The sequence below is a fragment of the Aureococcus anophagefferens genome, assembly GCF_000186865.1.
Source record: "Aureococcus anophagefferens unplaced genomic scaffold AURANscaffold_8, whole genome shotgun sequence".
Classification (NCBI taxonomy): Eukaryota; class Pelagophyceae; order Pelagomonadales; family Pelagomonadaceae; genus Aureococcus; species Aureococcus anophagefferens.
Window position 1 is genome coordinate 907,881 of NW_008705568.1, and position 12,073 is coordinate 919,953.

The window sequence follows — 12,073 nt, forward strand, 5'->3', positions numbered from 1 at the left end:
GACGACACGCCGCGCCGCCGCCCGCGGGACCGCGCGCGGCCGCCGGGCTTCGACGACGTGCCCCCGGAGTTCGTCGACGCCGCCTGCGCGCAGATGTGAGTCACCGTGCTATGGCGCCGGGCTTCGACGACGTATGGTCGCCTCGTCTATCCCGCCGCCAAAGTAGGCGGCGAGGTCCGCCTCGAAGATGCCCCGCGCGGCCGCGTAGACGGCCTCGTCGGCCCGGTCCGCCGCGTGGGCGTCGTCCGCCGCCGCGGGCGCCGCCGCGGCGCCGGGGCGCACGTTCGCGAGCTCGTTGCGGAGCACGGCTCCGCCGAACTTGGCCCGGAGCAGGCAGACGCTCGCCGCCCAGCGCTCCATGAGCCCGACGACCGCGAAGCCCCGGAGCCGCGCCGCGGCGACGGCGACGCGCGCGGCGTCCGGGTACGTCGTCTCGCGCGTGCCGTAGAGCGCGCCCCAGGCGCCCGCGAGCATGTTCGCGTAGACCTAAGAGGTCGTCGTGACGCGCCGACGCCGCGCGGCGTCCGCGCCGCTTCGCGACGCCCCGGTTCAGCGGGCTCGCGGCGAACCGCGCGAGCGTCGTCGACGCGTTGCAGCCGTCGCAGTGGTGCATGCGGTACGCGTACGCGGACCGGAGCCGCGCCTTCGGCTCGCGGAGGAACGTGACGTAGGCCGCCTGGCGCGGGTCGAAGTCGCGCAACGGCACGTGGGCCCTTCCGAAGGTGCCCGCCTTGCGCAGGAAGCACGCGCCGTGGCTCGCGGCGGCCGGGAAGCACCGCTCGAAGTAGAGCTCGACCTACCGCATGCGACTTTTGATCTTCTTTCTCGCCGAAATCCCTCGAACTTCGTGCGTTTCGTCGTTGTCCCCGCCGAAAGCTCTCGCGGGACGCCGCGCTCGACGGCGTCGCGCTGGGTTTTTGGCATGGCCGCGGCGCCCGGCAGACTCGGACACGCGACGTGGAAGAGGGCGTTGGCCAGGCTCGTGCCCGTCTTGGGCGCGTGCAACCAGCGGAGGCGGTAGGAGTCGTTGAGGCGGTGGGCCGGCGGCCGGACGGCGGGCGCGCAGACCCGCGCCGGCTCGCCGCTCGCGGCGTCGAGCGGCGCGCAGGCGATGTTCGTCGACCGGCGCCGCGCGGCGGAGAGGGCGAGGAGGGTGAGGAGGAGTGCATAGCGTTCCATGTTGGGGGGCTGCTCATGACATTGTGCGCCCCATCGCAAAGCTGCCTTTGGTAACTTGTACCTCAATTACGTCGTTGGCATCGCCCTTGAGCGTACTCGTCGGGATCCACGAGCTGCAGTCCAGCTGCACCGGGGGAATGCGGGGCGGAAAACGGTCGGGAACGCGTGCATCGGAGAGGTCCGAGGTTTTTGGTCCGAGTGGTCGCATGGCCGACAGGCGCGATCATGCTGACGGGCGCGACGCGCTGGTGCAACGTGCGCCCGCTGAGGAACGCATTGGTCGTGGCGAGTGGGTGCGAACGGGAGCCCTCGGCGAAATGCGGGGGCGGGCTTAAATCCCCGATCTAACCGTTTTCACCCCAGGCGGAATGACGTATTTGATGTAGCAGTCGGCTCAAGCGCTTTCTAGTTCCGCAGCTCCAAGAAGTTCGCACGTCATCCACCGTCGCAGCACACAAGCACCATGGTCCGCACCCTCATCCTCGCCCTCGCGCTCTCCGCCACCGATGGGTTCGCTCCGGCGACCAAGGGCATCCAGCGCGTCGCGCCGATGAACATGGAGACGATGCCGTACAGCTCGCCCGCCGCCCAGTCGTCGTCCGGCCCGCTGGGCCTGGGCCCCCGCGAGTCCCCCAAGAACGCCCCGGGCGCCGACTCCACGATCCTCGTGCAGGGCGGCTCGCTTCGCACGTGGTCCTACAAGTCGCCGCTCGTCAACCAGGTGCAGGTCGTGCTCTCGACGGAGGGCCGCCCGCTCGACGCCGACCTCGAGCTCTGGCACGGCCCGGACAACACGCCCTGCAAGATGCGCGTGTACGTCGAGAACGGCCAGCTCCGCCCCTTCAGCTGCGTCATCGCGACGCCCCGCGGCCCCAACACGGTCGCCATCCGGAACATCGGCCAGATGGAGTTCCCGATCGCCGCCGACGTGTACGCCAACGACGTCGAGAACCCGTCCGCCGAGACCGCCGGCTCGGCCACGACCATCCAGGGCGGCGCGCTCCGCACGTACCCGTTCGACCCCCTCGTCAACTCCGTCGAGGTCCTCCTCCGCACGGACGGCCGCCCGCTCAACGCGCGCATCGAGCTCCTCCAGGGCCCGAACAACAACAAGCAGGTCATCGAGCTGTACACGGAGGACGGCCTGGACCGCCCCTTCTTCGCCATCCTCGAGACGCCCGGCTCGGGCAACGTCGTGCGCATCGTCAACACGGCGCCCGTCGAGTTCCCCATGACGGCCGCCGTCGTGCCGCACTCCATCGACGACAAGATGGCGTCGGGCGCCTTCGACGGCGACGTCGTCATCGGCGGCGACATCGGCTGGTAGAACACCCGAGCGCACCGCTTCCCGTCTCGCTCCCTTCCCGCTCTCGTCGCCCGAACCCGAACCCGAACCAGAACCAAAACGCGTGAAAACCGCACCCAAAGCCGAACCTTGTTGTGTCGAAGATGTAAGAACTCGGTGTCGAAATACGAGCAGGGGTCCGACAGGGACGTTCAACCGACGACTACCGCGAACGACCGTGACGACGGCGGCATGGGCGCGCCGGTGAGTCCGGGTGCTCCTGGGGCGGGCCGGTCTTGACGGACGGCCCAGATGACGAGCGTTCTCGCGCCGTGCCGGGAGGAGGGGGCGCCCTGGAGGTGGTGGCCCCGGGGCTCCGCGTGGCCGTAAATTGCAGTCGGCTGAAGTACATGTTGAAAAGCTCAAACTTGATGTTGCCCCTGCTTCTAGTTGCGTCGAACGAGAACGTCATCCGCCCGCATCTCATTCCACCGACACCATGGTCCGCACCCTCGTCCTCGCCCTCGCGCTCTCCGCCACCGATGCACTCGTCCCCGGGGCTACGCGGAGCCCGCGCGTCGCGCCCATGAAGATGATGGAGACGATGCCGTACAGCTCGCCCACCGCCCAGTCGTCGTCCGGCCCGCTGGGCCTGGGCCCCCGCGAGTCTCCCAAGATTGCCCAGGGCGCCGACTCCACGATCCTCGTGCAGGGCGGCTCGCTTCGCACGTGGTCCTACAAGTCGCCGCTCGTCAACCAGGTGCAGGTCGTGCTCTCGACGGAGGGCCGCCCGCTCGACGCCGACCTCGAGCTCTGGCACGGCCCGGACAACACGCCCTGCAAGATGCGCGTGTACGTCGAGAACGGCCAGCTCCGCCCCTTCAGCTGCGTCATCGCGACGCCCCGCGGCCCCAACACGGTCGCCATCCGGAACATCGGCCAGATGGAGTTCCCGATCGCCGCCGACGTGTACGCTAACGACGTCGAGAACCCGTCCGCCGAGACCGCCGGCTCGGCCACGACCATCCAGGGCGGCGCGCTCCGCACGTACCCGTTCGACCCCCTGGTCAACTCCGTCGAGGTCCTCCTCCGCACCGACGGCCGCCCGCTCAACGCGCGCATCGAGCTCCTCCAGGGCCCGAACAACAACAAGCAGGTCATCGAGCTGTACACGGAGGACGGCTTGGACCGCCCCTTCTTCGCCATCCTCGAGACGCCCGGCTCGGGCAACGTCGTGCGCATCGTCAACACGGCGCCCGTCGAGTTCCCCATGACGGCCGCCGTCGTGCCGCACTCCATCGACGACAAGATGGCGTCGGGCGCCTTCGACGGCGACGTCGTCATCGGCGGCGACATCGGCTGGTAGAACACCCGAGCTTTCGCCTCGCCGAGGTACCAAAGCATCCCCCTCGCTCCCTCCCGCTCTCGTCGCCCGAACCCGAACCAGAACCAAAACGCGTGAAAACCGCACCCGAACCCGATCCCTTTTGTGTCGAAGATGTAAGAACTCGGTGTCGAAATAAAAGCGGCGACTCGGACTCCCACGAAGGGGGTCGAAAAGGCGACTCGTCGGGCGGCATGAACTGTGACGCGGTCCCGGTGGTTGTGGGGGCCCGCCGATCTCGACGGCCGGCCCAGACGCCGAGCGTCCTCGCGCCTTATCGGCGCCCACCCCGCCGCGGGGTGACTCAGCGACGTCCTGCCACGGACCCGAGCGGCCCGCCGCCCGGCGCCCGGGCAGGGGGGGGGCCGGCCCGGGGGCGGCCCCCCTACTAGGCGACGCGCGGCGGTCTTTTAGACGCCGCCGATACGCGGTAGACGAGAGTTCCGGGGCGTGGCCGGATGACTTTGCTCAGCTTGCTCGTCGACCGAGCGACTTCAGGAAGGCTAGGGCGGCGGCCGACTGCCGCGCGTCTGGTTTGAAGTGGAGGTTGAAAGTGCAAGAACCCGTGCATGACACCCCCGGCCGGACGGCATGACGTGGATCTGGCACTCGCACTTGGACGTACTAGCCGATCATCCGCCGCCGAAGCCAACGCAATAGCACCGACTGCTACCCACCGCCTCACAACAAGCACCATGGTCCGCGCCCTCATCCTCGCCCTCGCGCTCTCCGCCACCGATGGCTTCGTCCCCGGGGCGAAGCAGAGCCCGCGCGTCGCGCGCACGCCGATGAAGATGATGGAGTCGACGATGGCGCCGAGCGGCGTCGCCCTCGGCCGCGGCGGCACGAACCCCCTGGGCGCCCCGTACCAGTCGTTCAAGAACCCCCAGTCCGACTCCACGATCCTCGTGCAGGGCGGCTCGCTCCGCACGTGGTCCTACAAGTCGCCCCTCGTCGACCAGGTCCAGGTCGTGCTCTCGACGGAGGGCCGCCCCCTCGACGCCGACCTCGAGCTCTGGCACGGCCCGGACAACACGCCCTGCAAGATGCGCGTGTACGTCGAGAACGGCCAGCTCCGCCCCTTCAGCTGCGTCATCGCGACGCCCCGCGGCCCCAACACCGTCTCGATCCGCAACATCGGCCAGATGGAGTTCCCCATCGCCGCCGACGTCTACGCCAACGACGTCGAGAACCCCTCCGTCGACACCATCAACTCGGCCACGACCATCCAGGGCGGCGCGCTCCGCACGTACCCGTTCGACCCCCTGGTCAACTCCGTCGAGGTCCTCCTCCGCACGGACGGCCGGCCCCTCAACGCGCGCATCGAGCTCCTCCAGGGCCCGAACAACAACAAGCAGGTCATCGAGCTGTACACGGAGGACGGCATGGACCGCCCCTTCTTCGCCATCCTCGAGACGCCCGGCTCGGGCAACGTCGTGCGCATCGTCAACACGGCGCCCGTCGAGTTCCCCATGACCGCGGGCGTCGTCCCGCACTCCATCGACGACCAGATGGCGTCGGGCGCCTTCGACGGCGACGTCGTCATCGGCGGCGACATCGGCTGGTAGAGGTGAAAGTGAAACACCCGAGCCTACGCCTCGCTCGCCGGCCTCGGCGGGCGAGTTCCCAAGCATCCCGTCCTCAATTCGCCCGCAACCTCGCCCCGGAAAAGCCGACCCCGAACTCGTTTGTGTCGAAGATGTGTAAATAGCTCGGTGTCAGAAAGAGATGCATGAACATGCGAAGCCTCATTGCATATTTTGCTGCATGGTAGCGGCGCGGGCGCGCGCCCGCCGCGGGCGCGCCCTCGCGAACCGGTACCCCCCGGCCTAGTCCATGTCGCTACCGAGCGCGGCGAGGCGCGCCTCCGGCGCGGGCAGGCGGACCCGCGCGGGCGCGTCGCCCCCGTCGCCGGCGGGCGCGCGGTCGAGCTCCGCCGCGAAGCGCCAGCCGCGCTTCGAGAAGCCCGTGTTGAGCGCGTTGACCAGGACGTCGAGCCCCGCGAAGAGGTGGTCCAGCGGCGCGTCGTCGGCCGGGTAGGCGTCCGGGTCCGACGTCTGGAACGACGCGTGGAGCAGCGTCGCGCCGAGCTTCGTGACCTGAAATCGACCGCTGAAATCGACCGCCGGTCGTCCCGACGAAACCTCAAGCACTCTCGGTCGAATAGAAGTCGATTCGGCTGATTTTTGGACGAGCCGTTTTCTCTCGTCGAGTTCTCGAAGGAGAGCACGGAGCAAATACGCATTGAAGTCGGATTGGAGATTTGAGTCCTCATTGAAGTCATCTTGAAGATTTCCGCGCGGGCCTCGACGCAGTTCCAGTCGCCGGCGACGAACGCGGCGCGCGCCGCGCGCGCCTCACCGGCGACGACGTCGACGGCCTCGTGGGCCGGGAAGCCCTCGGGGATGCCGCCGAGCTGGCAGAGGATGGGCAGGTTCGGGTCCTCGTCGAGCTCGGAGCAGAAATCGTCGACCATGCGCGCGAGGACGCCGCCGCGCGTTTCCAGCGCTTGTATCGTCCGCGCGCCGTGCTCGTCGAACCAGGCGTCGGCGGCGAAGGCGCCCATGGTCGGCGACATCTTCACGCAGCTCGCCCAGCGCCGCAGGAGCGACGACCGCGTGGACCCCGGCGCGGGGAGGCCCGCGAAGTGGTAGTCCGTGCCGACCGGAATCTCTCGCGTCGTTTCGCAGTCGCACGCGAGGAAGCCCCGCCCGCAGTGCGCGCCGACGAGGTGGAACTGGGGCGCCAGCGCGACCTCGCCCGTCGGCAGCGCCCGCGGCGGGTAGTCCTCGACCTTCTCGTGGGCCGCGAGCTTGGCCACGTCCCGCGGGTCGTACTTAATCGCAAAGGGCGGCTCCGTCGCGTCCGCCGTCGTCGCAGCGCCGTCGGACACGTCGAGCTTGTCCAGCTTCGCAGCGATGGTCGCCTCGTCGAGCGCGGCCATGGCAAGGCGTCGAGATCGAGTCGAGAGCAGGCCTCTGTGCTTCAGCGAGCGTGCACCGAGGCCGCACTTGCGGGCAAAGTCCGACCTTGAGCAGCCCAATCGTGCGCGCGCAAGCTTTGGGCTGCGTGTTTGTCGGCCGGCGGCTCGAGCCGAGACGCTTGACAAAAAAAACTGGACGTCGCCCGCCGCGTGGCGCATCCAAACCCAGCACCGCCAGCCCGACGCCGAAGTCATCAACGACGTTCACAAGCAGCTCGCGCGAAGCACACCCGCGCACACCCAGATGCGCGCCGACGAGTACGAGTCGCGCGACGACGAGAACCCCTTCTTCAGCGACCCGCCGGCCGCCGCGCCCGTGGAAGAATCGTCGCTGTCCATCGGCGAGCAGCGCCGGCTCAAGGACGAGCTGCGGCGCATGCAGGACGAGAACCGCGCTCTCAAAAAGCGGCTCGCCGCCGGCGCGGACCTCGAGGCGCAGCCGCTTCTGGCGGCGCCGGCGCCGGCGCCGCTCACGGACCACGCCGAGGGTCCGCTCGCCGCGGCGCTCGCGGACGACGCGCGCGCGTGCGCGAGCGTGTCCGCCGCCGCGGCGAGGTACGGCGCGCCGGGCCCGGGCCGGCGTCCCGCGGCCGCGACGATGTTCGAGAGAGGGAAAACGACGAGACAATCGTGACCGACGCACCTCGTAGGCTCGGGCGTGACGGCGCTGCACGTCGCCGCGGGCAACGGCTCCGGCCGCGCGCTGCGCGCGCTCCTGGCGCGCGGCGACGCCGCGGCGCTCCTCGAGGCGCGCGACGCCGGCGGCCGGACGCCGCTGTACCACGCGGCGGAGCACGGGCGGCTCGACGGCGTCGTCTGCCTCTGCGCCGCGGGCGCCGGGAGCGCCGCCGACGGGTCGGGGAAGACGCCCGCGCACGTCGCCGCGGCGCGCGGCGACGCGGACGCGCTGAGCGTCATGGGCTTCTACGGCCTGGACCTGAACGGCGTCGACGGGGCGGCGCGACGCCGCTCGAGGCCGCGGCGAGCCGCGACGCCGTCGACGCCGTCGAGCAGCTCGTCCTCGCGGAGCGCGTGCCCGTGCGCGACGCCGAGGCCCTCGCGGCCGCGCGCGAGGGCCGGAGCTTCTGGTCCGCGCGCTGCGCGCGGTCGAACGCGGGCTACGGCGACGGCGCGCCCGTGCTCGCCTGCCCGACGGTGCCGCGGGAGCCGCGGTGCGCCTGGCCCATCTCGGAACGAGGCCCGCTCAACGCGTCGCTGTGTCCCCGGCGCTGGGCCATCGCGACGGCCGTGCTCGCCGCGCTCTACGCGACGTTCGTGACGTCGAGCGGCGCGTCTCTCGGGACCGTGGAGGCCCTCGCGCTCGTCGCGCTCGTCTCCACGGCCGCGGGGTCCTACTGCTACTACGTGGCGGCGACGGCGGACCCCGGCCTCCTGCGCGACGAGCCCGCCGCGCGAAAGGCCTACGCCGCGGCGCTCGCGGCGCTCGCGCGCGACGGCGACGCGGCGCGGCGGTCGCCGGTCGTGCTCCACCACCGGGCCAAGGTCGCGGGCCCGCCGCGGTCCAAGTTCGACGCGTCGACGCGCGGCGTCGTCCTCGACTTCGACCACTACTGCGTCTTCCTGCGGCGGCCCGTGGGGCGGGGCAACTACGGCGCGTTCCTGGGCGTCGTCGCCTTCGCGTTCGTCGCGTGCGCGGCGCTCGTCGCCGCCGGGGGCCTCGCGGCGGCGGAGAAGCACGCGGACCGCGAGTCGGCGACCTGGGACGTGCTCGTCGCGGTCTACTTCGGGTGCTTCGCGCTGCTCTGGGGCCAGCTCCTGCTCCTCCACGCGTACCTCGCGCTCCGCAAGAGGTGTTGACGTTCGAGGCGCTCGCGCTCCGGGGGCACCGCGCGCGCGCGGCCTACCTCGACGCCGTCGAGCCGGGCCTCCACTGGGCCGACGCGCCGGGGACGTGCTACGCGCGCGCGCGCGGCCGCGAGGACGCGCTCCCGGACCTCGCGGCCGCGTTCGCGGCCAAGGCCGCGCCCGCGGCCGCGGGCGCGGCGACGTCCGCGCCCGGGGCCGAGGGCCGCGACCGCGAGTTTACAATCTAGCGGATTTTGGAAGTTCGGCCGTCTCGCGGCATCGGGCGGCCGCCGGCGCGGTCGAAGAAGCACGCATGGGCGTAGCCTACGGCCGCGGGTCGGACTTCAACATGAAAATCAACGTGCCCTTCAACAGTTTCAAGAGTCGTCGGGGCAGCTCTTCCATCAGCGCCGTCCGTGAGCATGGCGGCGGCGACGTAGGGCGCCATGCCCAAGACCCCGTCGCCGACGCTGCTCGACGATGTGGGCCTGCGCCTGGCGCCCCGCGTCGTCATCGACCCGAAGCCCGTGTCGCTGGCCGAGATTCTCGCGGAGATGACGCGCGTCAAGGAGGACGCGGAGGCGAAGCGGCTCCAGCGCGTCGAGAAGCGGCGCGAGAAGCGGCGCGAGGAGCGGCGCGTGCAGTACGGGAGCCGGCCCGTGCGCCACCCGCAGCACTTCGGCGTCGCCAAGTCGCGCCTCTTCGACAGCGAGGGCAAGCCCGCGCGCCAGGCCTGGACCGTCATCCCTTTGAACCACCACTCGCTCAACGCGCCGCCCGAGCAGCCGCCGCCGCGGGCGACCCAGAAGACGCTCACACGCCCCCAGTCCGCGCCCGCGCTCCTCCGCGGCGCGCCGGCGCTCGCGACGCCCCAGCGGTCGCCGTCGGGGTCGCCCGACCCGCGGCGGGGCCGCGGCGCGCCGTTCCTCGCGACGCCGCGGGGGTCGCCGTCGGGGTCGCCCGACTCGCGGCGGAACCGGGCGTCGTTCCGCCGGGGCTTCGAGTTCGACGAGGAGCCCCCGCCGGAGCCGGACCCCTGGTTCCCCGTGAGCCACACGTCGCGCCGCGACCGGGACCTCGGATTCCTCCCCATGCGGAACACGCCCCTGGAGAAGCGCGCGGAGCTCCACGAGCGCGTCGCGTCGCGCGTGCGCGTGCTCAAGGAGAAGAAGCGCGAGAAGGAGAAGAAGAAGGGGCGCCTCGGCGCCGAGGACCACATCGAGCTGAAGCGCCTCCAGCGGGGCAGGACAAGAGAGCGACATTCCCAACTTCAAAGGCTCCTTTCTCGGCCGTTTTCCACTCGTTTTGGCTGATTTTTGGACGAGCGATCATCTCTCGGAACGGTCTCGACGCGTGGATGCTTTTTCCGGGAACGCGCGCGCGTGAAACACTCACGTTGAAGCGACGTTGAATCTCTCTTGTCCTGCCCAGGCCTCCAGGGCCAGCTCGCAGAGCTCAACCTGTGGCACAACCCGAGCCGCACGGCCAAGCTCGCGAAGCGCGCGGCCGCGGCGAAGCGGCGCGAGTCGCCGTCCGCGTCCTGTGGCCGCGACGATGTTCGAGAGATTTTGGGTGGTGAGAAATCGTCACCGTCGTGCTCGGTAGGTCGCTCTCCGCGTCGGGCCTCGACGCCAAGGCCATCAAGCTCCGGCGCCGCGACGCGGCCTTCGAGGACTCCGACGACGACATCCACGACCTCGCGCACAACGCGCTCGCGCACCAGGTCCCGGGCGGCCTCGCGCCCGCGGCGCGGCGCAAGTCCATGGTCATCTCCGCCTCCGCGCCGGCGCTCGGCGCGCTCGCGGCCGCCAGCGGGTGATGCCGCGACCCGCCATTCGGGGACATTTCCGCGGGAGCCTCGTAAGAGAGCGCTTCCGCCTAACCACAGCCGTTCCGATTAGACCGCCGGCGGTGCCTCGCCATACTCCACTCGGGGACCGTCGAGCCTCGTAAGAGAGCGCGCGCTGCCGCCTCGCGATCGCCACACTGCGGTGCCTCGCCTTACTCCATAGTAATGTCCGTCCGCTCCGCGGCGCGGAGCTTCGCGGACCGCGCGCGGGGGTTGCGCTCGACCTCGCCCTCCGACGGCGGGAGCGCCTTCCGGTGCAGCGGCGCGAAGGGCGCGAGCTTGTTGCCGTAGTCGTCCCGCGGCGCGTCGCCGCGGAGCCGGCCGTCGCGGAAGATGCGTTCCGATTAGACCGCCGGCGGTGCCTCGCCATACTCCACTCGGGGACCGTCGAGCCTCGTAAGAGAGCGCGCGCTGCCGCCTCGCGATCGCCACACTGCGGTGCCTCGCCTTACTCCATAGTAATGTCCGTCCGCTCCGCGGCGCGGAGCTTCGCGGACCGCGCGCGGGGGTTGCGCTCGACCTCGCCCTCCGACGGCGGGAGCGCCTTCCGGTGCAGCGGCGCGAAGGGCGCGAGCTTGTTGCCGTAGTCGTCCCGCGGCGCGTCGCCGCGGAGCCGGCCGTCGCGGAAGATGCGCTTCACGCGGCGGTCCTCCAGCGAGTGGTACGTGAGGACGACGACGCGGCCGCCCTCGGCGACGAGCGCCGGCAGGTCCAGCAGCAGCCGCTCGAGCGCGCCGAACTCGTCGTTGACCTCGACCCGCAGCGCCTGGAACGCGCGCGCGACGGCCTTCTTCTGCGCCTGGGCGTGGGCCGCGGGCGCCGAGCGCTTCTGCCGGGGCACGGCGGCGGCGACGGCGTCCGCCAGCGCCGTCGTCGAGCCCAGCGGCCGCGCGGCGACCAGCGCGCGCGCGACGCGCCCCGCGTTCGGCTCGTCCGCGTTCGCCCGCAGCAGGAAGGCCAGGTCCCGCTCGTCGAGGCCGTTGACGAGGTCCGACGCCGTCGTGCCGTCCCGCCCGTCCATGCGCATGTCGATGGGCCCGTCGCCGCGGAAGCTGAAGCCGCGCGCCGCGTCGTCGAGCTGGCGGCTCGACACGCCGAGGTCCAGCAGCACGCCGTCGGCCTTGCGCCCCGCGGCCTCCACGGCGCGCCGCACGCCCGCGTCGTAGTTCGCGTGCACGGACGAGAAGCGGCCGTCCGCCGCGAGGCGGTCGCCCGCGGCCTCGATGGCGGCCGCGTCGCGGTCGACGCCGACGAGCCGCCCGCCGTCTCCGAGCTTCGCGAGGATGAGCGACGAGTGGCCGCCGCCGCCGAGCGTGCCGTCGACGTAGAAGCCGTCGCGCTTCGTGACGAGCCAGTCGACGCACTCGTTGCCCATAACTGGCGTGTGGTAGGCGCTCGCCGCCGGCAGCGCCTCCGGGGCGGCGCCCTCGCCGGCGCGGAGGGCGAGCCGGCGGCGGCAGTGGGGCGCGCGCAGGAAGCCGCCGCGCAGCAAACCCAGCGTCAGCGAGTGCCGGAGGACCATGGCTGCGCGCTGTTATTGCCCACTTCGTGCAGCTATTGCACTCCCATCGCCTTCCTCAACATGCT

The 12,073-nt window shown here is 71.2% G+C and overlaps 6 protein-coding genes across 6 annotated transcripts in view; 5 read left to right on the forward strand and 1 right to left on the reverse strand.

Annotated features, from left to right (window-relative positions):
• The window catches only part of AURANDRAFT_63884 (hypothetical protein), a gene marked incomplete at both ends in the record, with an annotated part of 2,285 nt that extends 1,614 nt beyond the window's left edge, over nucleotides 1–671 (forward strand). Inside the window, one exon of the mRNA XM_009038301.1 lies at nucleotides 554–671. Within this exon, the coding sequence (XP_009036549.1) occupies nucleotides 554–671 (118 nt within the window). The remainder of the gene's footprint in view (nucleotides 1–553) is intronic.
• Nucleotides 672–1,600: 929 nt separating this feature from the next.
• Nucleotides 1,601–3,830, forward strand: AURANDRAFT_71555 (expressed protein; the record flags this gene model as incomplete). Its single annotated transcript, XM_009038302.1, has 2 exons — nucleotides 1,601–2,502; nucleotides 2,915–3,830. 2 exons carry the CDS (start codon nucleotides 1,643–1,645, stop codon nucleotides 3,828–3,830), a joined length of 1,776 nt encoding a protein of 591 aa, XP_009036550.1.
• A 713-nt stretch (nucleotides 3,831–4,543) lies between these two features.
• AURANDRAFT_63886 (expressed protein) lies at nucleotides 4,544–5,416 on the forward strand (the record flags this gene model as incomplete). The annotated part of the gene is made up of 1 exon (XM_009038303.1): nucleotides 4,544–5,416. The coding sequence occupies one exon, from the start codon at nucleotides 4,544–4,546 to the stop codon at nucleotides 5,414–5,416; it is 873 nt and encodes a 290-aa protein (XP_009036551.1).
• A 1,659-nt stretch (nucleotides 5,417–7,075) lies between these two features.
• AURANDRAFT_63887 (hypothetical protein) lies at nucleotides 7,076–8,649 on the forward strand (the record flags this gene model as incomplete). The annotated part of the gene is made up of 3 exons (XM_009038304.1): nucleotides 7,076–7,412; nucleotides 7,482–7,777; nucleotides 7,807–8,649. The coding sequence occupies 3 exons, from the start codon at nucleotides 7,076–7,078 to the stop codon at nucleotides 8,647–8,649; spliced, it is 1,476 nt and encodes a 491-aa protein (XP_009036552.1).
• Nucleotides 8,650–9,083: 434 nt separating this feature from the next.
• Nucleotides 9,084–10,456, forward strand: AURANDRAFT_63888 (hypothetical protein; the record flags this gene model as incomplete). Its single annotated transcript, XM_009038305.1, has 3 exons — nucleotides 9,084–9,939; nucleotides 10,069–10,168; nucleotides 10,243–10,456. The coding sequence occupies 3 exons, from the start codon at nucleotides 9,084–9,086 to the stop codon at nucleotides 10,454–10,456; spliced, it is 1,170 nt and encodes a 389-aa protein (XP_009036553.1).
• A 478-nt stretch (nucleotides 10,457–10,934) lies between these two features.
• MT1 (mraW bacterial methyltransferase-like protein) lies at nucleotides 10,935–12,008 on the reverse strand (the record flags this gene model as incomplete). Its single annotated transcript, XM_009038509.1, has 1 exon — nucleotides 10,935–12,008. The coding sequence occupies one exon, from the start codon at nucleotides 12,006–12,008 to the stop codon at nucleotides 10,935–10,937; it is 1,074 nt and encodes a 357-aa protein (XP_009036757.1).
• Nucleotides 12,009–12,073: the final 65 nt, after the last annotated feature.